The 27135-nt window shown below is 55.3% G+C and overlaps 1 protein-coding gene and 1 non-coding gene across 2 annotated transcripts in view; both read left to right on the forward strand.

The window, feature by feature from the left end:
• Positions 1-26656, forward strand: part of LOC144125023 (uncharacterized) — a 38733-nt gene extending 12077 nt beyond the window's left edge. The window contains exon 2 of the mRNA XM_077658050.1: positions 22731-26656. Within this exon, the coding sequence (XP_077514176.1) occupies positions 22731-23017 (287 nt within the window). The 3' untranslated portion in view covers positions 23018-26656. The remainder of the gene's footprint in view (positions 1-22730) is intronic.
• On the forward strand, positions 19479-19552 carry TRNAS-GCU (transfer RNA serine (anticodon GCU)). The gene has a single exon. It is a non-coding gene; the product is annotated as a tRNA-Ser (tRNA).
• Positions 26657-27135: the final 479 nt, after the last annotated feature.

The raw sequence follows: 27135 nt of genomic DNA on the forward strand, positions 1-27135 counted from the left end.
TGATTTCGCTGAGCTGGCTCGTGGAACGATTTAGCGACGCTCTCCTGTCGTGAACCGGTGCTTGTTCTGCTCGAGTCGCGGCATCCGTCCGCAGGCTTTTACCGAGTGTGTAAAGGTAGTGCGGGCCGTCGTCCCCGTTGTATGTACCGCAGAATTGGCGCGGGCCCGCAACAGATTGTCTCGCGAAGAGATCGTTTTTCGAAAAATAAAACAAAGCGCTTCCGCTTTACGATGCCGATCGGTTTTACGACTGGAGCGCCCGCTTGGGCCAAGCCCCTCAGGGCGAGTTCGGAGAGCCTCTCGAAAGCGATGATGGATACGGCGGTTACAAACGGTGGTCGGTTAGAGCTTTCTTAGTCACCGTTGTTTCTTAGCCAGCTTCGATAGGGGGGGGGGGGGGGGGGGGGGGGGGTTGAGCTCTCTCTCTCAACAGTCGGCCGAGGCGTTTTTATTAATTTGTTTATAGTGCAAGACTGTTCGTCACTCCGGTTCGTCAGCGGTGCGTCGGAGAGAAAAGTTGAGCGAGCATGTCCCCCAGAGCGGTCGTCAGTCTGCTTCACCCCTACTGAGAAAAACTGTCCCGCTGTCACGCCACCGTTATACCCGAGGCTTTGTCGAGCGCATGAGAGGACACGCCCACTGCTATCAGGAAGCGCGCGGCATTTTTGTCCCTGTCCTCTTCAGTGGTGCGTTTTGGGCACTTCGAACCGCTTGCGCGTCGGTAACCGCTAGAGACCCTCCCCCCTTCCTCCCGCGCCCTCTTCGCATTGACACTCGGGTTCTAGCTGCGGAATCGCGTGTTGTGCGAATGGGAAGGGAATTCTGTGTACCCATCGCGTCGTTTCGTGCCCCTCCCTCGTTTCTTCTCTTTTTAGCCCGCTGCCCTTTCGTGGAGCTGCTCGATAATAGAGACGTCATTTTGACTCCACCACCTGCCGCCGCACCCGAGGCGCGCGAGCAGTCAGTCAGCCGCCCATTGTCTGGTCGGCGAGCCTATTATGTGTATAGGCCGCAGTTCGACCCTCCAATGGCGGCTTTCTGGCTGCCACGAGCAGCTCCGGCGCTGTACGGTAGGAGAGAGTCCCCTGTGTTCATCACGCATCCGCGGCGTCCATCATCCAGATTTATCCGCGGTTCGGCTCTCCCTTCTCTGAGCGCGTGCGGAGCAATGGGCGGCGGCCGAGGAAAGGGGGAGAGAAGGAAGAGGCAGCAGCGCCTTGCGAAACATTCCGCGCTGCTCTCGCGCGCGCACCGTTTGTTTCGGAAGCTAGCAACCTTTTCTCTCGTCGCTTGTGTGCTTTTTTCTTTCTTTCTTCCTCCTCCTCCTCCTGCCCTCCACCGCCTTCGCCTCTGCCGCGGTGCCGCCGCTTCGAAGCGGGCGAGGCTTCTGTGCCGTGACCCACTTTGCTCGTGGCAGGTAGCCATTGTTTCGTCGTCATCGTAGTCGGTTCTCTTCTCGCTTCTGCTTCGGAGCGCCGGTCGTCCGTTTCCCTTCTTCCACGGCCGGCCCACGCGCGAGGCCATGTTCTGGACTCTTCCCGCTGCCGTCACTCCCCCACCACCACCCTTCCGCCCGTTTCCTGTATATCGGCCCGCATAAATCTCGCCCGCACCAAAAAGGCTTTCTCCTCCTACTGCGCCTTTTTTTTTTCTTTTCCGTGGTCCGAGTCAAGCCGGTCGTGGTCCGAGCGCGCGCAGCGGGCGGTGTTTTTCTGCTTCGGCCGCGTTCGGAATCACGCCTCCGCTTGTCGTTCGCAGGCATCTTCCCCCCATCGCGGGCGCGCTTGTGCTCCCCGGGCGCCGCCGCCACTGCCGATTCTGCTTCGGTTATTCACCGCCCGGTATTGATACGCTTTCCTGCGGCTCTCGCTGGGGCCGTGTGGGTTTTATTAGCCTCGCACCTGGCGCGGAGTGGTTTCTTTGTTCTTATTTTCTGCCGCTTACCGTTATCAGCTCCGCCCCCGCGGTGTTCTCACGTTCTAATCAAAGGAATCGCCTCTCGCGCTTTCTCCTTGCTCTTCGCCGGCGAATTTCAACCGGCAGATGTTCGCGAATCTCACCTTAACCCCTTTGCGCGGGTTTTCTTTTTTTTTTTCTTGACGTCAATAAAGAGTCCTCACTGGCCGTACGATAAAACGCGTTGCCTAGCTGCCGGACGTTCGCGTCACCGCGTAAGCTTTAGAAGGCGCACTGAGCATGCTACGCCGTGTCTGCCACAGCCAGCGCCAGTCGTCGGCGTCCGTATTCCCGCTTAGATTTAGCGCGCTCTAGGGAGTGCGCGCTCGTTTGAATGGGAGGGAGCCCGCGAACTGCGGAAGGAGTTCAGCCGCGACGCTTGGCCGCGCACGCTCCGTGGGGAGAGAGAGCTCGCGCCCTTCTTTGGACCGGGTTGCTCTGGCAGCGCGGTACTTGGACGTGACTGGCGCCGCCGCGTTCAGTGTGCGCGTGTTATGTTACTGTCTAAGCCCCCACAGGCGAGTGAACCCGGCCACCTCGTGTGCTCGCCTTGGCGCGGGGATGCAGTACGGCGACGAGGGGCTGCCTGTCGGGCCCCGCGCACTGACTGCTTGCACGTGCTACTACTGCGCGCGGCCACAGTGGTGTGTAGTGAGTGCCACGTCGTTGTGCTGGTTCCGAGTCGCGGCGTGGTGTGCTCCAGTTGCTGCTGCTTGCTGCCGCCCCCCGGCCTCCAAGAAGCACCCCCCTCCCTCCAACTTCTTTCCGAGTAGAGGTGCACGCACCTCTTGTTGTTGCTCCTGCTGCTGTGCCTGCGCAGCAGCGACGGACCTCCGGGAGAGCGGTTCCTTCTGTCTTTTCCGATTGTGCACCGCCCCCTCCTTCTCCTCTTTATTCGTTTCTTCCTGTTATATCTTTTCTCCTTCCGTCACCGGCGGCCTCCTCCTCCTCCCCTTTGTTTGGTGGCCCTTAGCGCTACCAGGCGCGATCCGAGCGACACCCGTCCGTTGGCGGTTCCCGGTAAAGGCAGTCGCGTGGGCGTGATACGCTGGTTTGTCGCCGCTTGTTCCTGGCATCATTGGGAGAGCGTCTCGCAGCAAGAAGCCCGCTGTGTGCGGTGTGCACTGGCTGTGACGTCTCGACTGGACGCCTATAGTACACACGCTACTTTTGCAAAAGACATCGCAGTTAAAGGAAAGTTCGTCCGGGTCTGGGGCTCGAACCCGGGACCTCCGCTGAGACGGCTAGCCGTCCCGGTTAGCTCATTTGGTAGAGCGAGCGACCGCTCCGGTGAAGCGGTGGTCCGGGAGAGTTCACGTCCCTGCATTTCGCATACTGAACTCCATCGCCACACAGCCGCCCCGCCACATGGAGCTCATATGGGTGCCTGCCCACTCCGGGAATCCCGGAAACGAGGCTGCCAACGCTTTAGCCCGAGGTTCTCTCAACAGGACACCGGCGGCCTCCGATCTATAGGGTTCTCACGGGAGCGCATGCATTCATTCAGTAAACTGACGCAGGCCTGCAAAGCCGAGCGTCAGCTCTACCCCCCACCCCGTCCCTCCCTCGACAATTATCACCCGACACTTTGGAGGCGGCTCCAAACACGCACCTTACCCTCCCCTTATATACTCTCGCGCTATCACCAAGTCCACACAAACTCCTCCTGTTCCCTCTGCCACCACTCCACAGCCACTCTCGATAGTATCCTTTTCCTTTGCCCTGCGGATCCTCCCCCGCGGGGCCTGGAGAACCTTACCACTTGGGAGACCCTACTGCGCTCCGAGGACCCGGCCAAGCAAGCTATCGCCACAGGTCGGGCTGCCAGCGTTATGAGCCTCCGGGACATGAACGTTTGAGTGCAGTGGGGCCGTGCAGGGGCCCAAGGACGTGCTTGTCCTAAACTCCCCTGTGTCTATTAGAGTTCACCACCACCATTCCGGGTTCGAACCTCGGACCAGGCCGATTTTTTTTTTTTAACTGCGAACTTTCTGTGCAAGCTGTGCAGCTTTCCTTTCTAGTTATGTGGCTGCGCTTGGGTGGATGCCAGTGAGTAATTAATCCCCGATTGCCTATTGAAGCACCCTATTCTCGCTTTCGTTGAACGAGCATACTTTCCTTTATGGTATTGGTGCACGTGCGAAGTGCGCTAAGATCTCCATAAGAGTACTGCACAGAGGTGGGCGTGTCTTGCTTGCGAACTGCGTGTGTCAAAAGAGCCGCTGAGAAGCGCGCTCCTAGCTGTATAGGCTTGTTTATCCTGCCACCAGGGCTACTGTGGGGCGATAGCGCCCCCCTAAACTTGTCTGAATCGCCAAAGAACGAGCAGTGGACGAGCGCGCTTAGTATATGAACAATGCTTCCTTATCGGGCCGACCTTCGCTTTCCACAGCAGCGTATGATTTTATCAGCGGGGACGTGTGTGTTCTCGCTTTGATCAGATTATGCAGCTGTCCTTTCGGTTTCATTCCTTATCATGAGGCAGGCCAGTCATGGCTGTACCATGTGATACGAATAAACGGATGAAAAAGGAAAACAAGCAGCGGCATTGTCCGGACTCTCTTAGTTCCTCGTTGTTTTCGTGTTGTCAAACTCGGAAAGGCCTTTGCGCAGCATCTGTTGTCAGGAAGGCCTACTAGCAGTGTTGGTTTTTTTTAGAGTGCCTGGGGGAAATGGCATTCTTTGTGCGGTGCCGCCCTTGCTCTCCTCGTATATCGTTGGACACCTGAACCGCGCCGTAAGGGAAGGGATAAAAGAGGAGTGAAAGAAGAAAGTGGTGCCGTAGTGGAGGGCTCCGGAATAATTTCAACCACCTGGGGATCTTTAACGTGCACTGACATCGCAGCGGCTGCGTTTTTATGGAGGAAAAACGCTAAGACGCCCGTGTGCTGTGCGATGTCAGTGCACGTTAAAGATCCCCAGGTGGTCGAAATTATTCCGGAGCCCTCCACTACGGCACCTATTTCTTCCTTTCTTCTTTCACTCCCTCCCTTCCCTTATGGCGCGGTTCAGGTGTCCGTCGAAATGTGAGAGATACTGCGCCATTTCCTTTCCCCAAAAACCAATTATTATTATTGCTCCAGGGACGCATTTAAGTGAGAGGAACCAGGATGGTTTGAATTAAGCCCTTCTCCCCCAATCGCCCCCCTCCAACAATTGCCATAAATCTGCTCCCGCTTTGTAATTTCTATCGCTGATCTCAATTTCTCTTCCCTGTCGCGGCGACTGCGTTTCGCTGGAGGCGAAGCGCAAAGGGCGCTCTTGTATGATCAGCGATATCAACGCACGTTAAAGAACCACGTGTGGTCTTAAATTAATCCGGGACCCGCCACTATGTCGTCCCTCATAACCCACGAGGCGTTTCGGGACTTTAAACCCTACAGTTATTCTTCTCCTTTTGTTATTATTATCGTTATAATCGCATTGTAGGCCAACCGTTGTGGCTGTTATTTTTATTCAAACATGAACACTTATGGAGGCGAAACGCAAAGGCGCCCGTGTGCTGTGCGATGTCAGTGCACGCTAAAGATCCCTAGGTGGCCGAAATTATTCCGGAGCCCTCCACTACGACACCACTTTCTTCTTTCACTCCCTCCTTTATCACTTCCCTTACGGCGCGGTTCAGGTGTCCAACGATATACGAGACAGATACTGCGCCATTTCCTTTCCCCAAAAACCAATTATTATTATTATTAAAACATGCCGTGAGCCCCAAGGGCACCGAGTCCAGGCAACGGACTTGCCGTTTTATTTTGATTTTTTTTTTACATCCGCAGTGCACGCTTTTTGTGATCTCCGATTTTCTTTTTCTTCGTGTTCCTAAAGGCTTTAAAAAAGCCTGCCTGTGAAATCACTGGAGAAGCACGTTACGATGCCTTCGCACGAGTACAGCACGAGCCGGCCGAGTTGAGAACACAACGACCGTAGCACATTGGAATTTCGTTGATTCGAACCTCCGGTTAATTCGAATAGATGTTTGATGCCCTTCGAGGTCGAGTTATTCAGAGTCAGCAGTGTGTACTGACTGACGGAGCATCGCAGGCAACTGTCGCCTGGGAAAAGGCGTGCTCGTGTCGCCGTTGGAAGCCACACGAACTCTGTTAGTTTGGTCTGAACGTGCCCGACGTTTGCAGCCCTGTACAGCGGTGGCGTGCAGGGGACCAGGCGTGGCGTCGTCGCCGTCCGCGGTTGACGACTTGTCGTTGCGACGAAAAGCGAAAGCGCCTCCGTCTAGGGTGCCTGCCGTCTCAAATACCAATGAGCCGCGCAGCATCATCGGGAGGCAGCAGCAGTCGCCCGCCAGAGCCGTCCTTATCGAACGCAGTTGCGCGCGCCAGGGCTGAAAAGTGGGCGTCGTCCGTCGGCGCTGCCGCGACGTTCCGGATGATAGCGTCTCGTGGTTTGTTGGGCAATGCCGAAGGAACCGGCCTTCCATTGCCCCCTCCCCCCTCGGATACAGCGTTCGCGGCACTGTTTTCCCTGCAGGAAAGGGTCACTCTCGCTGCAAACAGCCCCGTTAGCGCCAAGTTTCTGGGCGTGTTCGGGGTGGCACGTGGTTCAGTTGTCCGCTTATCGAGTGGTGGTTATTTTAACGGTGCTGAAAACGCAGTTCCTCGTTGCGGACGTTGGAATCCCTGCGTCGCCCCCCCCCCCCCTGCACTTTGCTTGTGTTGTTGCGCGGGCATTGCCTCTGGTTCGCGAGTTTTGAAGTTTAGGATCTGCTCGTTAGCGCCAAAGCGAAGGGGAAGGGGGGGGGGGGGGGGGGTACGCCGCCGCGGTGGCTCAGTGGTTACGGCGCTCGGCTACTGATCCGGAGTTCCCGGGTTCGGCCGCGGCGGGCGCATCTCGGCGGAGGCGAAATGCCAAAAAGGCGCCCGTGTGCTGTGCAATGTCAGGGCACGGTAAAGATCCCCAGGTGTTCGAAATTTCCGGAGCCCTCCACTACGGCGTCCCCCATAGCCTGAGTCGCTTTGGGACGTTAAGCATCATAAACATACTAAAGTTAAAACAAATCCTGGTTTATTTGAACCGCTCTTGGGTTCTTAAGTGTTTGCTGGTACCGTACAGCACATGGCCGTTTGCTTTTCTGTCTCTGTGCTCAGCCGACGAACGTCATGAGCGGCTCGATGGAAGAGGCGGCGCGAGGCACGTGTTTTTGCTGCTTTTAAATTCTCGTGGCCGCTGTCTTCTTCGTCGAGCTGTCGCAGAAATAACTGTCTCGCGTTCGAGCTGTGCCGTTCTCTTCTTTTGTTGTTCCGCTACTCGTGACCGTGGCACATGTTATACAGCTGGGCGCGAGTCGCGTAACAAAGAGAATTAATGCTCCCCCCTCTCGCCTGTTACGCTTCCCGTCGCCTGGATGTGCCGAGCTGTCTGCGGATGTCGCCGACGCGTCGGGGGCCAGGAAACGCGTTCACTGTGCTCGCGCGGGATTGATCGCGCCTGCATTAAACTGTCGTCGCGCGGTAGAGGGAGGTCGTCGAACACTGCCACGCAGCGTTTGGCGTTGCTCGCCTGTCGGGCTTAGCGTCGTTTGACGTTGTTTTTAACCTTGCCGCCCGCCGCGTTGCGCCGGCGTGGTTTAGCTCCCTCCCCGAGTAGTTCCTCCTCTGTGCTGCCAGTCCCGCATTATTGAACAGCACTCGTTCGCGCGGCGCGAGTGTGTTTTTTTCGCCCAGCGGGGCGCTCCCGTTTGACTTTCAAAAATGTTCGTTGTATTTTTGTTTGTTTGTGTATCGGCCTGTTTGGCACTTCGCTGCTTACATTTTTTTTTTTCGCCAGCGACGGCCTGCATGTCTTATGTTCGTGGTTGCAGTTACACGACGACGTGCTCGCCACGCTGTACTACTAATAGTAGCGTGGTGAGCGCACCATCGTGTTGCTGCAACCGCAAACATAACGAATTCAGTGAGGGGAACTGATACGTTGCATTGGCGGATATCATATTATTAATAATAATAATAATAATTGGTTTTGGGGAAAAGGAAATGGCGCAGTATCTCATATATCGTTGGACACCTGAACCGCGCCGTAAGGGAAGCGAAAAGGAGGGAGTGGAAGAAGAAAGGAAGAGAGAGGTGCCGTAGTGGAGGGCTCCTGAATAATTTCGACCACCTGGGAGGATATCATTCCCCCGCTTGCTGGTCGAGCCTCGGTGTAGGGGGTGTGCCCCTGGAAGATCACGTGACCAGCCCCTTGCATGTACGCGCCTCGCGGTACTTTCGTCGTCTTCCAGTGGGGGCTCGCGTTTCACCGTGATCACGTGACTGCGCGTAGCTCACACCCGCGGACCGTTGACCACGCCAGGGGTGTACGTTGTCCAGCCAGTGCAGACTCCAGCGCCAACCGCTGCCATATGTGGCTGGAGGAAAGCCGCTTGGAGCGTCGTATCGTTGTCGTGGCAACGTTATCCAGAAGAAAGAAGAAAAAAACACCTCCGAGCGGGATTCGAGCCACCGCCGGCGAAAACAAAGCAGCTTCGGTTCTCGATGCTTTAATCAATTCAGCCATCGCCGCAGCGTGTCGGGCTGCGTGCATGCGCGCGGCGTGTCCGCGAATGATTCATTTTCAAACTTCAGTTCACCCCCTGTCACCATGCGCGGCGAAGTTTAAAGAAAAAAAAACGCAGAGTGGTTACGATGCTGTACTCTGTATGCGTAAATGTGCAACCCGCGCAAAATTGCAGCACCACCAGTATCGTCCAGCCGGCAGAGCCGCTTTAATACAGGGGCGAATTTGTAGGTTTCTTACTTGGGACATGTTTCGTGAGAAAAAAAATGGGGTTCGAGGTAGTAAATTCAAGATGGTTCTTTGCGTTTCTTCGGGGGGACACAGGACCTCTCCAAAACGTGAATTCGACGGTGTTCAGACGATGATTGATTCCAGATGTGGAGACAAAGAGAAAATATATTTACAGGATGTGCATTGGCAAACTGCGTTACAAGTTGAGTCACACAGACAGTCAAACTGTAACTTAAAAGAAAAGATCTCACGCAGGGAAACTCGACAAGACCTTACTCATCGATCCGAGGTTAGAGTCTAGGTCTGTAAAATTACGTGCCACTGCACGGAGCCTCTAGCTCAACTAGACATGACTGCCCTCCAATGATTTTACATGCAATTTTAAAGCTTTTTCAAACAAATGCGGGCATATTTCGAGGCCCGCCCTAAGCTTCGATAACCAATGGAGGTAGTGGCCACAGCCCCTGAAGGTTGGACCCAACTTCGAGCCCGGGGCTTGGCCAAAAGAAAAAGAAACACATACAGAAAACATTCTGAAACCCCTCTCCCTGGGGGGGGAGAGTTTTCGCCCTTTTTGCTTGATGCTTTCCCCTTCCCTGCCGCACCCGCGCGTCGCCTCTCAAAGGATGAAAAGTTGTTTTTCAGCTAATTGGCGGGACCACTGGCTCGCCGCAGGAATGTCAGACGGCGGAGAACCGCGACGCTTCGGTGCCATCGAGAATGGCAAAAAAAAAGAAAAAAATGGGGGGGGGGAAGCATCGCAGAATGCGAGGTGGTCCGCATTCTGCCGCAGTAGGAATGCTGCCTAAGTCCAAGCCGCACCACGTGCTCGTTGTGCGCGCCTCGCATGCTTTCCTGGTGCGCTTAACAAAGCCAGGTGTCTTCGGCCGTCACAGCGGTCAAGCAGCCAGTGCCTCCTGCGCCTTTGCCACTGCTTGCAGGGGGGGCACGTGGGTAGGGGGAGCTCGGAGCTTCACTGAGAGCTTTCCACGTAGACCGGAGGCCCGCAGTGACTGCAAGCTAAGGGAATAAAAAAAGAATGTACGCGTTGGGGAAGCGCGGCCTTACAGAGGTAGTCTTCTTATTTAAATTTTTTCGCTTGGCAGGGGGAGAGTCCTCCTAAATCCGTCCCTGCTTTAATATTTCAGTTAGCATAAATAATGCATAAATGACAGCAAAGCTTCTTCATTCAATCGCAGAAATTGTCCAGAACGGCTCGCTATTTAACACGCTACAGAGTATCGTAATCATGCTGCTACTTTTGTCAGCCGAATGATCCGTTTTCTGTCTCCTTTGCCTGCATTGGGGACAGGACGGCTCCCTGGGGCGTACCTCGTGCTCCCAGCGTGACATCCGTGATCGCAGGAAGTAAGCGTGGCTGTGCGGTGGCTGATGAAGTCTCGGATGTACCGACTCCTAGGGTCGTAAGGGTTCCCGTATGGCCCTGGCGGTAGCCGACAATCAAGCAAAGCTTCTGACTTCCAGCTCCATCATCACCAATTATACAGAGGCCAGCCATCGCGCTTGCCCTCATTTCTACATCTGCCACAGAAAATATATCTGACTCTAAATCTGCCATTCTCAACAATGCAAATGGCTACATATCCCGCACTGCTGCTCGTTTACTACATGCCGGCCTCCCTGGCAACGAGGAGGCTCATTCCTTAGTCCGAGGTCTCACATTCCGAGACGGAGTCGAGCCCCTTCTACGGGCCGAGGAGCGCCTGCTCTTCTTCCGTGATATTCTCTCGTACTACCGGGAACAACGAAGGGAGTACGCACCCCCAGCCCCATCCCTCACCATAACGCAGGCCGCACACTGGCGACGGCTACAAACTCGGACTGCTCCATACCCCACACTACTAGGTGATCGATACCCAGACCAATTCCCCTCGTCATGCAAACTTTGCGGAAAACCAGGAGACTTTCTCCACACCGTGCTCACGTGCCCCACCTTCCCTCATCCCCCATCACCGAGCGCGGCGGAGTCTTACTGGGAGACTCTTATGACCGAAACTTATCCTCAAGACCAGCGCCGGCTCATATCCAGCGCTCTGAGGAGGATTGCCTTCAAGGCTATGCGCTTTGTGGGTGTGCCTCCTCACAGTGAGGGAGCATCCCAGTGCCATGCAGGGGCTTCGTCCCCACCATTTACGTCATTGTTGGTAGTAAAAGTTTCCACCACCTTCGCCTGCACCCTTGTTCCGTCCAGTCGTCTTGCGTCAGGTCCGGGCATGTCGCTCTCTCTCTCGCTCCCTTCCCTGGACAGCGCGCAACCGGTGCCGCCGGGTTCCGTCCCGCGCTGGGCGCGCTCGTGTTTACTGCGGCGTTTCTTCTCTCGTGCTGAAGTTGGGCCACTTCCCGGTTTGTTTTTACGCCCCCCTCCCCGCACTTAGCCCCCTTCGTGCGGTCGCCGCCACCGTGCGCCGGTGTGTGCCGTTTCGGAAGCCCCCCGCTGTTGCTATACTGCCTGCTGCTGCGAGCGTCGCCGTGCCCCCTTTCCTCTCTGCTGCCCCTGTGTGTTTTTTAAATCTTTGCCCTCTTTTGTTTTTGTTTGTGCTGATCTACTCCTCCTCTACGGGCTGTCTTTTTTTTTTCCCCCCTTCCTTTTGATATCCACCCTTTATACGGCTTTCTCGTTTCTCCTTTTCTCTCTCCCCGTCTTCCGTGCTGCCTTCCTTCTCTGCCCGCGTCTTCCGTTATCTCGCAACACGCTTCCGCTTTGAACGGGAGCTGCGAGCGGCGGCTGCGTTTCTCCTCCCGTGGTGTGGGCGGCTTCTCCTGGATGGGACCCCGCCACGAACGGCGGCTGTTTGGCGACGCTATGACCTCGCCCGGTTTTCGAAAGGAAAGCCGCATCAACGTCGTCGTGCCCGTTCTCTCTCGAAGACTGGCACTGCTGCCGGCACTGCCTGGTAGCGAAATGGGACGAGTATCCGACCCCTTTGCGGCCCGCAGTAAAAACAAATGGAGCAGGAAAGGTGGGACCCCGGCTGCCCTTGGATAAGCCGCCTCGCTGCCGAGATAATCGCCGTCTTATTTACTGCCCCCCCCCCCCCCCGTCCCCCCCCGTCGACGTGCTTCCGTGAAGGCGAAGATGCCCCCTTTCCTCCCTCCTCCTCCTCCTCCTGCAGCTCAATGCGGAACGCGCGATGTCGCTCTTGGGGCGTGTGTTCTTAGTTCTTATCGTTGATTAGTGTCGCACCAGCGGTCGCTCGGTTGTCGTATCGCCGCTGAAGATACGCCGGAGCTTGTCATAGAAGTTCAGTAGATGTGCTCGGGCACGACGCCGCGTCCTCGTCGGCAGTCGGTCAGTCGGTGCACGGTGATGCGGTGCAAAACGGCGCTGTGCACTGCCTGCGTGCAGAGGAGGGGAGGGGAGCGAAGGAGTCGGAGGGTGTGCGGAAGAAGAGGACCCGCGTATCGGATCGCAGCGGCGGCACCCTTTCCTCGCTCGTGGCACTTCGAAGAGAGGAATGGGCGGAGACCCGGGCGAAAGCGCAGCAGCAGCTGACTGGGTTGCTGGGCGCGTGCTGCTTGCTGCGTCGCGCGCTGCGCGTGTTGCCGGGCGAGAAAAGCAAAGCGCGCTCACTCGCCGGTCCAGTTTTCTCGCGCGCGGTGTTTCCTTGGAGGACGTGGAGAGGAGGGGGGCGTGAAGCGTTTCTCCGCCGGCGCTGTTGCCCGGTCACGGCTCTCCTCCGTTCCGTTCCATGCGACCTGCTTTTCTTTTCGCGGCGCTGATTCGATGGCGGCCGAGAGCGAGAGCTATCCCTGCCCGATTTATTTAATGTTTCTCTTCTTTTTTTCCCCTTCCTTCTCCGGCTCCCTCGATCTATCTGCCTTGCCCGGGCCGCTGCAGGAGCGGCGGCTGCTGCTCTCAGGTGTCGCCCCGCGGCGCGGGATCGTTACCGGGCGCGGCGAAGCCTTTTCGCCTCCGGGCTCGCGCTTTCCCGGGCGTGCCGCCGCGCCCCACTGCGTGTGTCCGTCCGGCGTTGGACGTTTGCGCGCTGTGACGCGAGAGACTGGGAGTGAGGTCAGTGTGACAGTCGGCGCGCACGTCACCGTGTGTCTCTTGTGCGGTGCGACGTATTGGGAGCAGTGGAGATGCGGCGGCGTCTCGTTGCTCTCCGGAGCCACGACACGCCCACCCCCTGTGCCGTCTCCGCGTCCCATATGTCAAGTCTTCGTCTTCCTCTTCCCCGTCGAACGAGCGGGGCTTGTATTTGCAGCAGCGTGGCGAGAATGCGTGACAAAACAAGGCCGCTGGTTGGGGGCGCTTTGCCGGTGAACAGGGAAGGAAGGTGACGGAGAGGACACGCAGGAGGGCGTTTTTCTGCTGTCGAGGTTTCGAAGTGCTTTATACGGTGATGCCTTGAGGGGCTAAGAAAAACAAAAACAGATCCTCCCTCCTTTGTCTTTCCTCTCTTCTTCCTTGTGGCGATGCTGTGGGCGCCGGCGCGCCCTGCTCAGTTCTTGATCTACGTGCGCACGGCAAATCGCGGACGAGCGGTTGCGAACGGGTTGAAAGCGACGGCGGCCCAGCGAACGTGGTCGCGGTTATCCCGGTTCTGTGGTTGCTCCTTTTTTTTTTTTCACTTCCTCCCCCCCAGAGCGGCAGCGGCCCGTCTTCTTTTCCTCCCTTCAGTTGTTGCTGTTCTTCCTTCCTCTCCGAATTGTGGTCGATCACTCTCGAAAGCGCGATCGCGTTAGAGGGCTGTAGAGGGTGGAGTGCCGTTCGGAATCGCCGCTCGCTCGCTCGCCAAGTGGGCGTGGCACAGTCCCGCTCGTACGCGTAACGACGGCCGCTTCTTGTTCTACCGTTCCGGATATGCGAGTGTTCGGGGGTTCCTCGTGGTACTGCTCCGTCGCTGCTGCGCGGGCCTGTTTCGCTCTGGGATCCGTCGCCTTGCGCCGTCTACCTGGACGGAGGATAGGACGCGGTCTCTTTTCCGGGTGGTCCCTCGCGCGCGCCTTGTTCCGCTTTTCCGGTTCCTCCTGTTTCCGTCTCCCTTTTATTCCGTAACCGGTTGCGACATCTACTGAGACGTCGTGCTCTGTATCGCTGTGTAGCTAGCCTGTGTCGCTAAGCTCGACGCTAGAGGGAACTTCAGTGCCTGGGCGCGGTGGTGCCTTCGCTCGCATTGTCACTGCGTTTGTCCCGACGATTTCTTGTGCTGTCTGCTATTTTGCTTCACATATAGCCTTTTTGACTTAGGCTAGCTTGTAAGTTGTGCGTCGATGTTGGTGGTAGCGGTGACCAGTAATGCTGTGCCGAAATCCGTTGGTCTACTTGGGCGATTTCGCTCTCTCGTCGCCTGTCAACATCCAAAGCTGCTCTGAGACAATAATAGAAGGATAAAAATTAAAAAAAGAACGGCAGTTGATGACAATGGACCATGATCCGTGACGTCCTGGATTACTCCGCTGACCAATCGCAACAACAAACGAAATCAGCTTCTTAATGTCTTGCATATATCAAACAAGCCTGATGCATGCTAATTCTTGAGCTTGCAGCTTAATTTTGTGATTAGTTTGTTTAGGCAACAAGAAACACTTTCACAACGGAACTAGTACATTTTTTTTTTCACCGCAGAGCAATTCTGTGTGCCGGTCCTGAATGTGGGCTGAGCTTCACTGCTGATTTAAGTTGTATTCCTACTGTACCGACGCCTTTGTCTTCCGGGGATGTCTATCCTTCTCTTTTCCTCTAAATACTCGGCTCTTGTTTGTGGTGAGGACGTCATGGCGCACACATTTGCTTGGCGTTCATATAACATTCATGTGGGACATAGACGCCCCACAAGGTCGCACTTTACCCGACTCGCGGACGAAGGTCGGGACATTTTTATTGGTTGGGAAGGAGTTTGAAATCAAAATAACAATGGGGAGTTAGTTCCTGGCTTAGCACTGCAAGGATTGCCCGAAGCGTAATTGAGCTCCCTTGCCTTTGAGAAGACTCACTTCCTGGCAAGGACGAAATGCAAATGGCAGCGTCTGGTTATCGAAGCCTTTCGTATTGGCACCACTGACAATTGTGTAAGCAAGCCTTCCATTTCCATGTCATTCAAAGAATTATCGTTTTTGGAGGGTTTCGCGTCGGCTGCCTTATTGGCGCAAGTTTTCGTACGGCTTCCTTTGGGCGGGTCTGTTCGTTTGTACGCATCTCCTTCATGGCATGTTTGACTCGGGTGTTCTGAACGAGGTTTTTTCCTTATGTTAGATTTCAGGGTAGACTTGTGGATTCTTTCGACGTTTTATACCTTTGCATGTTTCTGGTGTTTCGTTTAATTGGTTTCAGTTATTACTTGTTGCTCTTTTTTTCGCTGTTCTTGAGATGAGGCTCGGCTTTGTGCGCTGTTACTGGGGGGCTTGGTCCCGCCATCCTTGTTGCGGTTTTGTTGATCGTGGCGCACTGTTGATTGTTGTTCCTTTTGCACAGCCCGCGGCTGTTGCTTGCTCGTTTTCGCAGAGCAGCGATTAGATTCGCTTTTTTTTCTTAGTAGTACGTTTCGGCCCCGTAAAGGAACTTGCACGTGAATTTTCCCCTTTCCCGGTTTTTGTCCTTGTTCGCGTGCTTCGCATTCCTGAGCACTTGACCCTGTGCTATGAGGTTGCTTGATTACACTGTCCGTGCACCGTCGAGAACGCTTAAAAACGCCCTGTAGTGTACTGATCCATGAAATGAAGTTGACCGTCTCGCTCATAGTAACGAAGGCGCAGCACAGCAAGTCCACGTTCGCCTGCACGCTTAGTGACAGTTGACGAGGCGATGTGGATTCGTTCCAAGCGTCGCATCCCGCTCTAATGGCACCTACTCCGACTGACGCTGAGAGACGTCTCAACATTGCTTTTGGCTGGCACGCGTAGTTAGTGTGATTAAATGCGCGCGCATAATCATTGCCGAATGCTTCGTAATTTCTATCTCGCGGCGCAAACTACTTCCTTCCCACACGAGCGTCGTCGCGTAAACAGTCTAAAAAAAAATGTCTCTCCAGCCGCTCTGGGCGTTGTGCTCTTGCGTTGAAATTTGCCGTTGTTTCAGAGTCTTTTATTTCACTCATTTCCCGACGCTGCATCTGCGCACGTGCGCGCACCGTTGGGGCCATTACCGTAATCGACCGTTCGTTCAACCCACGTGTTTGTTTTCCGCTCACTGCGGCAGCGTCCGGTCACTGACGCCTCGCAGCAGCATGCAGGGGCCGCTTTGCGCTCCTAATCTCGCCTTTTTTTTTTTTTCGCTTGCGCGGCTTTGTTTGTCGGTGAGGCATTGACTGGCGGCGACCGAACGTGTTGCGACTCCGGTACCCTTCCCTCCTCGGCGAAGACGACACACCGGAGGACGATGCCGCCCCGAGCTTATCGGGGAATGGCGGCGCTCTGTACGCGCGCGCCGCGTGCTTGAAGGGGACGGGGGGTGAAACAAAAGGTCCCCCCCCCCCTTTCACAGCGCACCCGCCCCAAGGTTGAGGTCGCGGGGTGTGGTCGGGGCCCCGGTCGTCTCTGGCGTTCGATTTAATTACCGCTGCTCCTCGCGATAGCTAATCGAAAAGCGCTCGTATGGCGACCAGTCCTAGCGGTCAAGTCCCCTGGACTCGTGGTTTCGCCATGTGTTGAGTGTGGTCTTTACTTTTTTTTTTGCGCAATGTGTTTGAGTGACTTTTGTTACTCGAAGAAAAAATGGGGGGCGTAGTTTTTCCTTAAAAACATATCGGGTTGCGCCCCCCCCCCCACACACACACACACACACACACACACTTCCCTCCTCCTGAATCCGCGACTGTTAGTTGGCACGAAAGCCCCGGTCGAAGACGAGAGGAGACCTGGTTAAGGGAGAGAGGAGCTCTGTGGCTTATGTCGGGCTTCTGCTTCCGCTGCTTCTTCAGGTCCGTTGGAACGTCCCACACTTCGGCGCTGCTGCCCTAAGTAACGAGGCATACCTCTCCTTCTCTCCGTTTTCCCGGTCGCGATGCTCAAGGGGCACATTTTCCTTATTTTTCTTTTATCTTCACAAGGTGGCCGTCATTCTTGCCTGGCGCTCTTCCTCCCCTCCTGCGGAGCACGTGAATGGGGGGCAGCGTGCTTCTTTCTCACAGGGCGGCGGTCGTCCTCCGTCTCGGTGCGCTGGTGGGGTGCCTTCCCCCGGCATACGTTTCCATTCAGGTCCCTCGTTTTTTCCCCCACGGGCTCTCCCTACTCTGGCTGGGCCCGTCCCCTAGCCTTGCAGCGTCGTGCATGTCACGGACGCGCATTGTGAGCCTCCGTCCCCGTCAATGGGGCTGCGCGCTCCGGGCGGGAGCCGCGGGCGCGCTACCCCGCCCTTCGTTCTCTTCTTCCTCGTGGCGTTGGTTGTTTGCTGGGAAGGTGCGTGATTTAGGTGCGTGTTTGTCTTTGCCGGCGAGCGCTTCTTTCGCCTCCGGGAAGCGCCGCTCTACGTCGACTGCGCTGTGCGGCGCTCCCTGGTTCGTTCGTTCATTCCCGAGGGCGTAGTTGTTTGCCGGTTCTCGGGCCTTCGGTGAATGGACCCGTGCGCGCCAAGCGCAGCAGCGATTTCGTAGTGAGAGGAGGGGTCACAAAAAATAATGAAAGCAGCGAGGGAGAGAGCGGGAGGCTTGGGAGTCGTCGCCCGTGTGGTGCGTGTTGAGACGGGCGGACGACACCTGGACGGCCGGCGGAGACGCGTAGTGGTAGTTTGGGAGAGATGGAGCATTCGTGTGTATGTGCGCCGATTTTTTTTTGTCCCCATTGTTATTTATGTCTCCCTTTCGTCGTCTTCTCGCTGCTTTTCACCCAACAGCAGCAACAGCGCTCGGAGAGTCGGCCAAGTTGGTGGTTGCCCCCCCCCCCCCCCCTCCTCTCCTTCGTGTGTAATCTTGCTTTTCCCCCAGCGCTGCCGGCGGAAGTCGGGTGCTTTGCTCGGTCGGCTCCCGAGATTCGTGACCGGAGAACCGGCGAGCAGCTGGTGTGTGTGAACCGGAGGAGGGCGAGGGGTGTGGCCCTCCCGCGTGGCCCCCCGCCGAGAGATGGCGACGGAAGGGCTCCCATCTGTCGGCCGCGCCACCGATTTCTCTAAAGCACCTGGGTCTGTTCTCGTTCGGCGTCCGTGGCCACCATCGCCCGGATCTTTAGTTACGTGTAATTGCTTTTTTTTCCTATTCTCCTCGTTAGCTGCTCAGTGACTGAAGCCCTTGGCTTCCGTCTTCCGAGGGCGGTCTCCACTCTGCCGCGCTCTCTCTTTCCAGCGGCGCGCCGTTGGCAACGACCGCGGACCTCGCCGTGTCATCCGTGTCGCGCAACTTGGCAGCAGGATGAGAGCGCGCGTTCTCTATGACGCAGTGGCGACGATGCCCGCGGGTTTTCATTTTGTCTTTCCCGGAGGTCGTCGCGTGCCGATGCAATTGCCCTTTTCCGTTTTATCGCGCTTCGCGTAGGTGGCGTGCGTGTGTGTGGGCCCTGGCGCGCGCTCGGGGCCATCGCACCGGCAGAGCGGACGCTCAACCTGCGGCCGATGTATCCCCTCCCGCCGTTTTCCCCTTCGCGTCGAGATAGCGCGCGCGTGTGGTGGTGGTGCGCGCGCTTTTTCGCCGCCGCGCCGGCGGGTAGTGGGCGTCGACGCGCCGGTGGGCGTTTCTCGCTCAAGGAGAGCCGCCGCCGGGTGGGGGTCACTCTGGCGGCCTGGCTCGGGCCAAGCGGTTCCGGTCAAGTCGACGACCTCTACCGCGGTGTCGAGGGGAACGGGTTGCCGCCGCTGGGCCGGGCTTGGTGGTCACCGCACAACGCCTGCGACGCTTCCGACTTGGGGGAGCACGCCGTTGTACCGCCGGACGTGATGCGCCCTGTATCGAGGCCTGTCGCCATCCTTTGATATCGCTGTTCTGTTCCGATGTAGCGGGGCAGCGCAACGCAGTGACGTTGCCAATCCTGCCCGCAGGTCGACTTGGGACGGCGGGTAGGGCGGCGAGTGGATACTAATCGGACGGATTGGGATGCCAACTGGCCGGCCGCGCGATGTTCCAGAGGTCCGCGTCGCCCCCATTTCGCTTGCTCGTGGTCGCCGCGCCCCGTCGTCGGTGGTGGCGCCGACTGTCGACATCCTCCCGGTGAATCATGGTTCGTGCCCCCGACGGGGAGGTCGCTCGCCGCCTGCCAGGCGGCGGCGGGACGACGACACGGCCGTCGGACGGCGGCGGCGACCGGTACGGTGGGCGAGGAGAAAGGAAGGACGTGGTTGCGGCGAGGAGCTTCGGCGCCTCCGCGGCGGCTCCGAAGACCGGGCCTTCCACAGCTGTCGGCACCATCTGCCCGGGCCGGTGTCGCACCTGTCCCGTTTAAATAGGTGCGCGCCACCTGGCACCATGTGGGTCGACGGACGCGCGTCAGCTGCCGCCGCACCCCGCGGGCCTTTCTCTCTCCCCCCCCCCCCCTTTCCCGCGTGCCACGTGCGGCCGCGGCGGGCGCACGTGCTTCGCGCACGACCGACCCGCGCATCCTGTGGTTCGTGGCCGACCTGTTGACGAGGGGAGGGCCTCCCGCCACCGCCGCCGCGGCAGCAGTGATCGGTGGCGCGGTCGGCTCCTACCTGTCCGAACTGTGTCGGCCTTGCTTCACCAGTACTGGGAGCAATTTTCAGTCACCATTGCGCAGACCTGGGAATGAAGGCCGCAGTGCAAATGTTCTGTAGCTGCGCTTCCAAGCTGGCATTGTCTTCAGGACCTAGCAACTGACAGACACCGCACTGTTCCCTACGCAGTGCCTCTCTCGAGTGCTTTACATGGGGCTGAAGCCGCCGCGTTGGCTCAGTGGTTACGGCGCTCGGCTGCTGACCGGAAAGACGCGGGTTCGATCCCCGCCGCGGCGGTCGAATTTCGATGGAGGCGAAATTCTAGAGGCCCGTGTACTGTTAAAGTGCACGTTAAAGAGCCCCCGATGGTCGAAATTTACAAAGCCCTTCACTACGGCGTCGCTTTGGGCCGTTAAACCCCCATACACCAAACATGGGACTGACTCCTTACTGTATACGTAGTATTGTGGCTACGCGTTATTCAAGGCAGGTGCCAAAGGTCGGTGTCTGTTTCGTTTTTTTTTTTTTCCTTGTGAAGACTTGAATATACATCCAAATTGGGGGCGCATGCCGTGTTACTAGCCCGGCTTGGTGCCACATGTTCCGTGTCTTCCGCGGTGGGCGTCGCAGAAGCAGCACTCTGTGAAGCGCAATTCTGCTTTCTAGCTGCCAACGAAGCAGGAACGCGACACATGTCTGCAGCGGTTTGCGGAGCGATGGCGGACAACCCGTGTCGACTGGCCCACCTCGTTGAAGTAAGAGCGCGCAAAAAGAAAAGAAAACAAATAAAAGCGGTGTTCGCTGCCCACGCCTGCCAAGAGCGTATATTTCAATCTGGACGCGACCTGCGCCCCTCGATGTGTCGGATGCGTTTCGTTGCGGTGCCCTTTTTTCTTGTTCCGCTACTTGTGTGCGGCCGTCGACAAATGCGCCTTTGTGACGGGGCGCTAACGAAGGACAACTCTGGAGCGAAACACGCAAGATGGGGGCCCGACCGCGGCGAGCCTTTTGATGTCGTCCACTGGAGCGCCCTCTGCGGAGCGAAAACAATAACACTGCTGGCGGGAGCAGAAAGCGTTGGAAAAGGGGGAGTCGTAGAAAAAGAAAACGTTGACGAGTCGCCCCTTCGCAGAAAGTAGGCGTCTGCGTAAGCAGCGTCCTGCAGCTTCGCCCGCCCTTCCCTCCGTTATCTCTTTATATGTAACATCTTTTGCTCGCACCGACGCGGAGAGCAATCGGAACAGCGCGAATGTTTGCCGCTGTCTACTTGTTGCCGTCGCCAGTCTTTTTCGTGCGTACATTTTTTTTTAGTTTCCCTTTGTTTGTCCTGTCGTTGCGTTCTGCGTTCACACTTGACGGATAGTTCGACAATGGTGTCGGACAGCAGAGCGTGTGCGCGTCGCTTGGCTTCAAAACAAAGGGGAGGAGGGGGTGCTTGCTTTGTTCTTTTTGGTTCCTGCTTGACATTGCGGCCAGTAAGTACTGTTGGCTTTCACGTGAGTAAAGTGAAACGCGAACAACGTTGGGGTGCGGCTCGTTCGGGCCTGCGACGAAACACTGCCGCACGTGTCGGGTGTGCAAACAGGCCGCATGGTTATGCACTCTTCTCGCTGCGAAACTGAACCGCCACAGTGTAGCCACGCATTGGCTCCTTCCACTTTCTTTTCTCACGACACTGTCCTCTCCTCCGCGTGGCGCTCCTTAATGAGCGGCGAATGATCCTTTCTTCGGAAGGCACTCTTTTCACCTGTCGGCAGGATGGGGGTGGAGGGAGGCAGTGATTCGCCAACGAGGGAATTGAGACGTTTGCCCGTCCTCACCTCCAGGCTGGAAGTTGAAGCATAATGGCAAAACCTTTCGCCCTTGTGGGAAACAGCCCTCCCGTGGTCGTCACCTGTTGGCGATGACTGGGGACTTGTCCTCTTCGGCGTTTTCGCTGGTTGTTCACCCGGTGCGGCGGCGGCGCCGCCGCCAAGCTTCTTTTCGAGCGAACCTCGAGCACCCGCGACGTCGCGCAATCCGCGCCCTGATTGCGCTTGAAGGGCGGGAAAGAGCGCGCGCTGCAGCGAACCTTTTGTGTGTTGTCGACGATGGCGTTGCTGCCTGCTGCGCTTCACTTTGCTCGTGCCCCTGTGGCGGAGCCGATTCGCGTTCAGAGATTGCATCGAAAAGGAGGGGGAATGGGAGTTAGGGGAGTCCTTTATTTTTTTTTTTTTCGTTGTCTTTGCGGCAGTCGTCGCTCTACCTTGTAATCTTTAGCTGAGCCGTCTCGCACGCGCCCGCCTGGGACGCTATTTGGCTCCCGCAGCAACGGCTGGCTTTCGTCCCGGCATCCTTGCATCAGCATCTTTCCGAGGCAACCCTCGATGGCGGTCGCGGACACGGGGTTGGTTCGCGGAACGCGGCGACCCCTGCTCCGCGCGGGTGGTGGCCCGCGAGTGCTGTCGTCGAAAGCGGGCCGAGGCGCTGTTTCGAAACGTGTTTTGCGTCGCCTCGCTAAACGGCTTCAAAAATAAACGGGCCCGCCGCCACCCGTTCCTGTACCACGCCCCACCCCCCCCCTTCCTCCCCATCTTCTGTGAGGAAAGTGCCTTTGTCTCGCCCCCCCCACCCCGGGCGTGCCAGTGCCAAATGCCCCGCGCTGCTGCTGCTGCTACCTTTGCAGTCGAAGGTCGCTCCCGTGCGGCAACGGACCGCGAATGACGACGTCCCGCCCGCCTTGGCGCGCACGCGTGCTTGAGAAATCGGCGCGCGCAAAAGCAGCGCCTGCCGAAGTCTCCGCATCTCGAAAGATCGGCCACGCCGTTCTTCGTGGTTCGGTTCTTTCCGAGCGCGGCCGCCGCCGCATGGAAGTGTGGCGCCCTCCCGTGGTAGGCCTGCGAGTCGGAGTGTGCGCGCGGAGTGCTTCTCCGGTAGAGTGTTCCAGTACACTCTACCTCCGATCATCGGTCTTTCCTTCCGCCCGTTCCCCGAAAGAATCTTCTCGTCGGGTCGTGGCGCTTCCGGTTTTCGGCGGACGACAAAGCGGCATATCCTTTCTAGACGCGCGCCATTCAAATTCTTGCTTTCTCTCCGGGGCGGGTCTACTTCCGCCGCTTTCTTTCGTGCCGGAGGGTGTCTTCGGGAGCGCGCCTCAACGCTGCTTTGCTGTTGAGCTACATTCCACTTTGTGTTCAGGCCGACATCTGCTGCGGATACATTCTCACGGGAACCGCGTCCGTTGATCGCACCGATTATGCGTCTGAATAAAAGATGTGCTTTGCGGGCAGTGATTGACATACTGCGCGCGGTCACCGGCCGGAAGCCGCGCGTTGCGTATTCTGGCAGAGGGCACCCTTGTTACTCTTGCATCACCCTTTCCATGGTGGTCATTTTCCGCCGCACTGTGTCTAATTTTCTAAGTACACTCTGATGCGAGCCCACCATGCAGTGCTAATGGCGCGTGTGCCCTGACCATTTGCTTCTCTGTGCGCAGGCGAACGTCCGTTCCCGTGCACGTGGACAGCCTGCGGCAAGCGATTTGCGCGCTCGGACGAGCTGGCGCGCCACTTCCGGACGCACACGGGCGAGAAGAAGTTCGCCTGCCCCCTGTGCGGCAAGCGCTTCATGCGCTCCGACCATCTGACCAAGCACGCCCGCCGGCATCCGGACTTCCGGCCGGCCATGCTGGGCTCGGGCCGCCGCGGCAGCTGCCTCAAGACCGTCGCGGCCGCCGACTCCCTGGGAGACAGCTCCGACCACTCGCTTCCCTCATCGCCCTAGAGGGCAGCAGCCCGTGGTGCTGCTCCGAAGAGAGCAAGAGACGATGATGTTACCACGTGCGCAGCATCTGTTCGGGCAGGCTGTTGTTGTGTGGACAGTGGCACACTGCTTTGTGGTCTTGCTCACTGTGGGGCGTTTCCCTCGGCACCTTTTTCATCATTTTACCTGTTTTTCCAGCCACTGCTGCTATTTCCCATGGCACTGAGTATCTCATGAGACAAATGCTGGAACCCTGCCAACCTCCTGACTCGGGAAAAGGGTGTCAAGTGCACAGATGCTAACCATTATGGACTGTAGGTGGTTAGCGAGAAGAGCCACATGCAGGTATAATCAGCCAGCAAGATCAGACTGGGTCTCGGTCATTCATTTTGTCCCCGATACCCTCTTGCACAAGTAGGTGCAGTAAGGGGTCTTCTCTGAAGGAGACTCTGATTATTATGTTGGAGTAAGGCTTTACATATAGAAAAGGAAACTTGTTTTTAGTAAGATTTTAATGCTTGCTGAGTGCGATACTATGTCACGACTAGCTCTAAGAACATGTATGGGCCAGTTTCTCTGCACTTCACACGCCATCAGTCATAGTTTATGTATATAAGGAGGCTTAGCAGGTCAGGATCATAACTGAAGTGCTTTAGTGTTCAGTAGCACTTTAGACATGTATTTCTTGCTGAGTAGCAAGGCTGGGGCCAGAATGCCTTTTGAAGACATGCGCTGATGTCATGGCCCAGTACCAAGTGCTCCTGAAAGCATGTACAATCCACGTGGTGACCAGTGTGAGCCTTTTGTTTAACTGCTGTCTAGTGCACAACCTAGAGTATGCTGTGAGTGTTGTGGTGAATGCGTGTGAAAGTTGTGTTTATATTTCCTTTTCCCAGGACGTGTGTGCTAATTGCCTGGTTGAAATTTGTTGCTTAGAACAGTGCTCACAAATCATACCCTCTTGTCCTATTCTTGTGAATGAAGCTACAATGTGCAAATTATCACATGCACAATGGCAATCTAAAGTGTGCTGGGTGTCAGACATCTAGTTCCTTTTCCAAAGTTAGGCGCACAATTTTTAGAATTCCTTTTAATGCTTTTTTTTGTTCACCTAAACAGAGTTCCAGAGCGCCCCCTAGGGTATCATGCGAGCCAAGTTTGGCAGTACCAGTCACTGATCTCGCATGTGTTATAGAGCAAGGGCAAAGAACTTGTTAACGTTTCCAGGTTCCCTGGGAGGGCATGTTCTGTGAGGAGAGTTCTCCGAAAATTTTGTCGGCTTTAGTTGTTTGTGTAAGCTTTATTTCCTTGTTGCAGAGCACATGGCTGTGATTTATACTGCACTTTTGTTTTGCTGGGGTGTACTTTGCTGCACTTTTTTCTGTGTGTGTGACTATAATATGGCTGGCCATATTGAACATATCTGCTTCCCAGTTTATCATTCAGAAATAATTCTTTACATGAGACCTCTTAGAGGTGTGCCTGTGACTTAAATCCTTTGTCTCTTGTCGAGCATTCAGTATACTGAGCTGTTGGTTTTCATTTTTCATTCAATTTGTGCACCACTTCCGGTCACCTACAAATTCCTACCGCAAATCTGACAGTTGATGTCAGTGAAAGCATTCATCATCGCAGGTGTATGATAAATAAAAACGTTCAGTTTTTTTTTTTTAGTTTACAGCATCCACCCAATTCCACTCACCCACTGCAAAGTCAGTGAAATGAAAAAGCCTCAAATCATTTTTATATCATTGTGCCATTGCACAACTGTTTGATTCTCATGCCATTTTCTACATTTGTGCCTGGAGGAAAAGCCGTATGGAAATGCTGTTGGGCACATGTTCAGTGTTTGGATTTTAGAGCCTCGGACAGTAGTTAAACAATGTCATTCATGCTCAAGTGCACTCAGCAGTGGGGCTACAGTGCTGCGAACTCCACTTACCCTGCCGTCTTTTCTGCTGTGTTTATTTCTTCTTGCTCACGTCATATCATTCCGCAGCTGTGTACTCATTTTGAGCGAAAGCAGGTTAGCAAGCGTGTATTTGAGCGCGCCTTGCACAAGAGAGCTGGCCTCGTTTTGTTTCTGCTTCTATGCGTACTGGGTCATGACCGCCCACGGCCCATGTTACCTTGTGCAATGCTTTCTGAATGTTTCCTGCATCCCAAGACATGCCTGTAGCCGTACCCTTTTCCCTTTCACCCCCTCCCGGTCTGGTTGTGTGAGCATTGTGCAAGTGTGCCACTGGTCACTGTTGTGGCCCTGCTTGCCACACTTAGTGCACGAAAGCTGGGCTGTACAGATTGTATTTTGTCACGCACACCTGTGAGCTGCCGCACTGCTGGTGTTAGTTTGCACATCTTTGGGGCTGTCAGTCAGTGCTGGAGTCTGGATGAGCCTTTGGGCTTAGATATAGTTCAGTGGTAGCCTCCATGTAACATGGCTTTTCTTGCCTTTTGTAACAGGCGGGCTCTGGGAATGCCTGAGAAGCTGACTTGGTGCGGTTGGAATGTTTTTCGTACGAGTCAGGTCGTGTTTATTTTAATTTTTTTATTCATCCCCTTTAGTCTTCTGATGTATAACATGCATGTTTACCTGTATTTCGGCTTGCCACTCGTACCGTAACCTGGATGTTCTGTCCGTTTTCCTGTTGGCTGAATCTGTGCCTCTCTTCCACCCTGCCCCCTCAGCAAATTGTATTTGTGACGCGGTACTGCTAAGGCTTGCGGGAGGTGTGAAGGTGAATGGTGTTGGCTGAAAAGGAAGGCCATTCTCCACCTAGTATCTGTATGACACGCGGCATGCCAGGTGCTCTGGTGTGTCGTGTCTAGCTCACAGTCGGCTTCCATCCCAGTGAGTTTTAACACTCTCTGCTAGTGAGTGACACTTATTAACTTATTCATCCATATTTAAGCACATAGCTATAGTTTATATTGTAGGTTTTTCATCTGAAGTAACAGAAATATCTTGTCCATCTATTTTTACTGCTATCAAAACACCACCGTACAAACCTCGCTTGCCACAAAGCCGCAGGATTTTTTCAAATGCCTCTGCGGTAGTTTTGTTGGGCTAATACTCTTGCGTAGCCATGCAGTTTTGTTTTGTTGTTGCGTTAACAAGTCAGCAGCAATGGCTTTGTGTTTGTTGGCCACTTTTTGCTTTGGATTCATGCGTTTATTTTTTTATTGCTAATATTTTAAGAGCTTTTTTTTTATGCCACAGTCAGGCATTGTTTAATGTATCTTATATACCATCTTGCAGCCTTTAATGGCTGTTCTTCATAACTAGTTTTATTAGCAGACTTGTCATTGTTGCATAGTGTTCAGAGTGATGTAAATATTGTACTGTAAATAATATTGTTGTTTGTATATGCCAAATGTCTTCTGTGTATTGGCAAGGCCTTATCCTATGCTGCTTTCATGTTCTTGCTTTTTGGCAAAGGCTTCTCTTGGCGTTTGTCCTTCCCTGCAATCGACAGTGCAAATGGGAAGATAGTGGGGACCTCTCAATGTCATTGGCAGTCCAGTACTTACGACAGTTGTATTTGTATATAGATTGATTGCATTGGCCGCTGTGGTCTACAGAATCTAAAACTTAACCTGAACACCCTTCGAGGATGCACACTATTTATACATAATAAAAATTGTTAGACAAAGTGCAAACCAGGAGCCTGTCTTTTTCTCAAGCATTTCGTTGGCGTCCTTTGCTAAGGCACAAACGTTAAATGGGATGTTTGTTTTTCAGTGACATACGGGAGATGGAATACTTTTAAAAACAACAAACGAGGATTTATTTTGCAACTACACCGAAGAAAAGAAACACTGGCCGGAAATCGTCGAAATGAGAGGCTCGCTTCTCCGGGATCGCTGAGTGTCTGCTTGCCGACATCATTGCCAAAGGCCGTTTTCACAAGACAAATGCGATTTCAGGAACTCTTTTTGGTTGTGGATTTCTCTGGCTATACCACACCACCCAGTTTCTGCCAGCGATCAGAGTCCATAAATTTTCGTGACATCATCACAGTTGCAACTTTTAATCGAGTGGCAGGAATAAATATTCAGTTTTTAACATGAAATTTCCGAGGAGTGAACATGCCTTTGCTGATGAATGAACATCGACATAGGCACAGAAACCGAACTAT

The sequence above is a fragment of the Amblyomma americanum genome, chromosome 3 (genome assembly GCF_052857255.1).
Source record: "Amblyomma americanum isolate KBUSLIRL-KWMA chromosome 3, ASM5285725v1, whole genome shotgun sequence".
Lineage (NCBI taxonomy): Eukaryota > Metazoa > Arthropoda > Arachnida > Ixodida > Ixodidae > Amblyomma > Amblyomma americanum.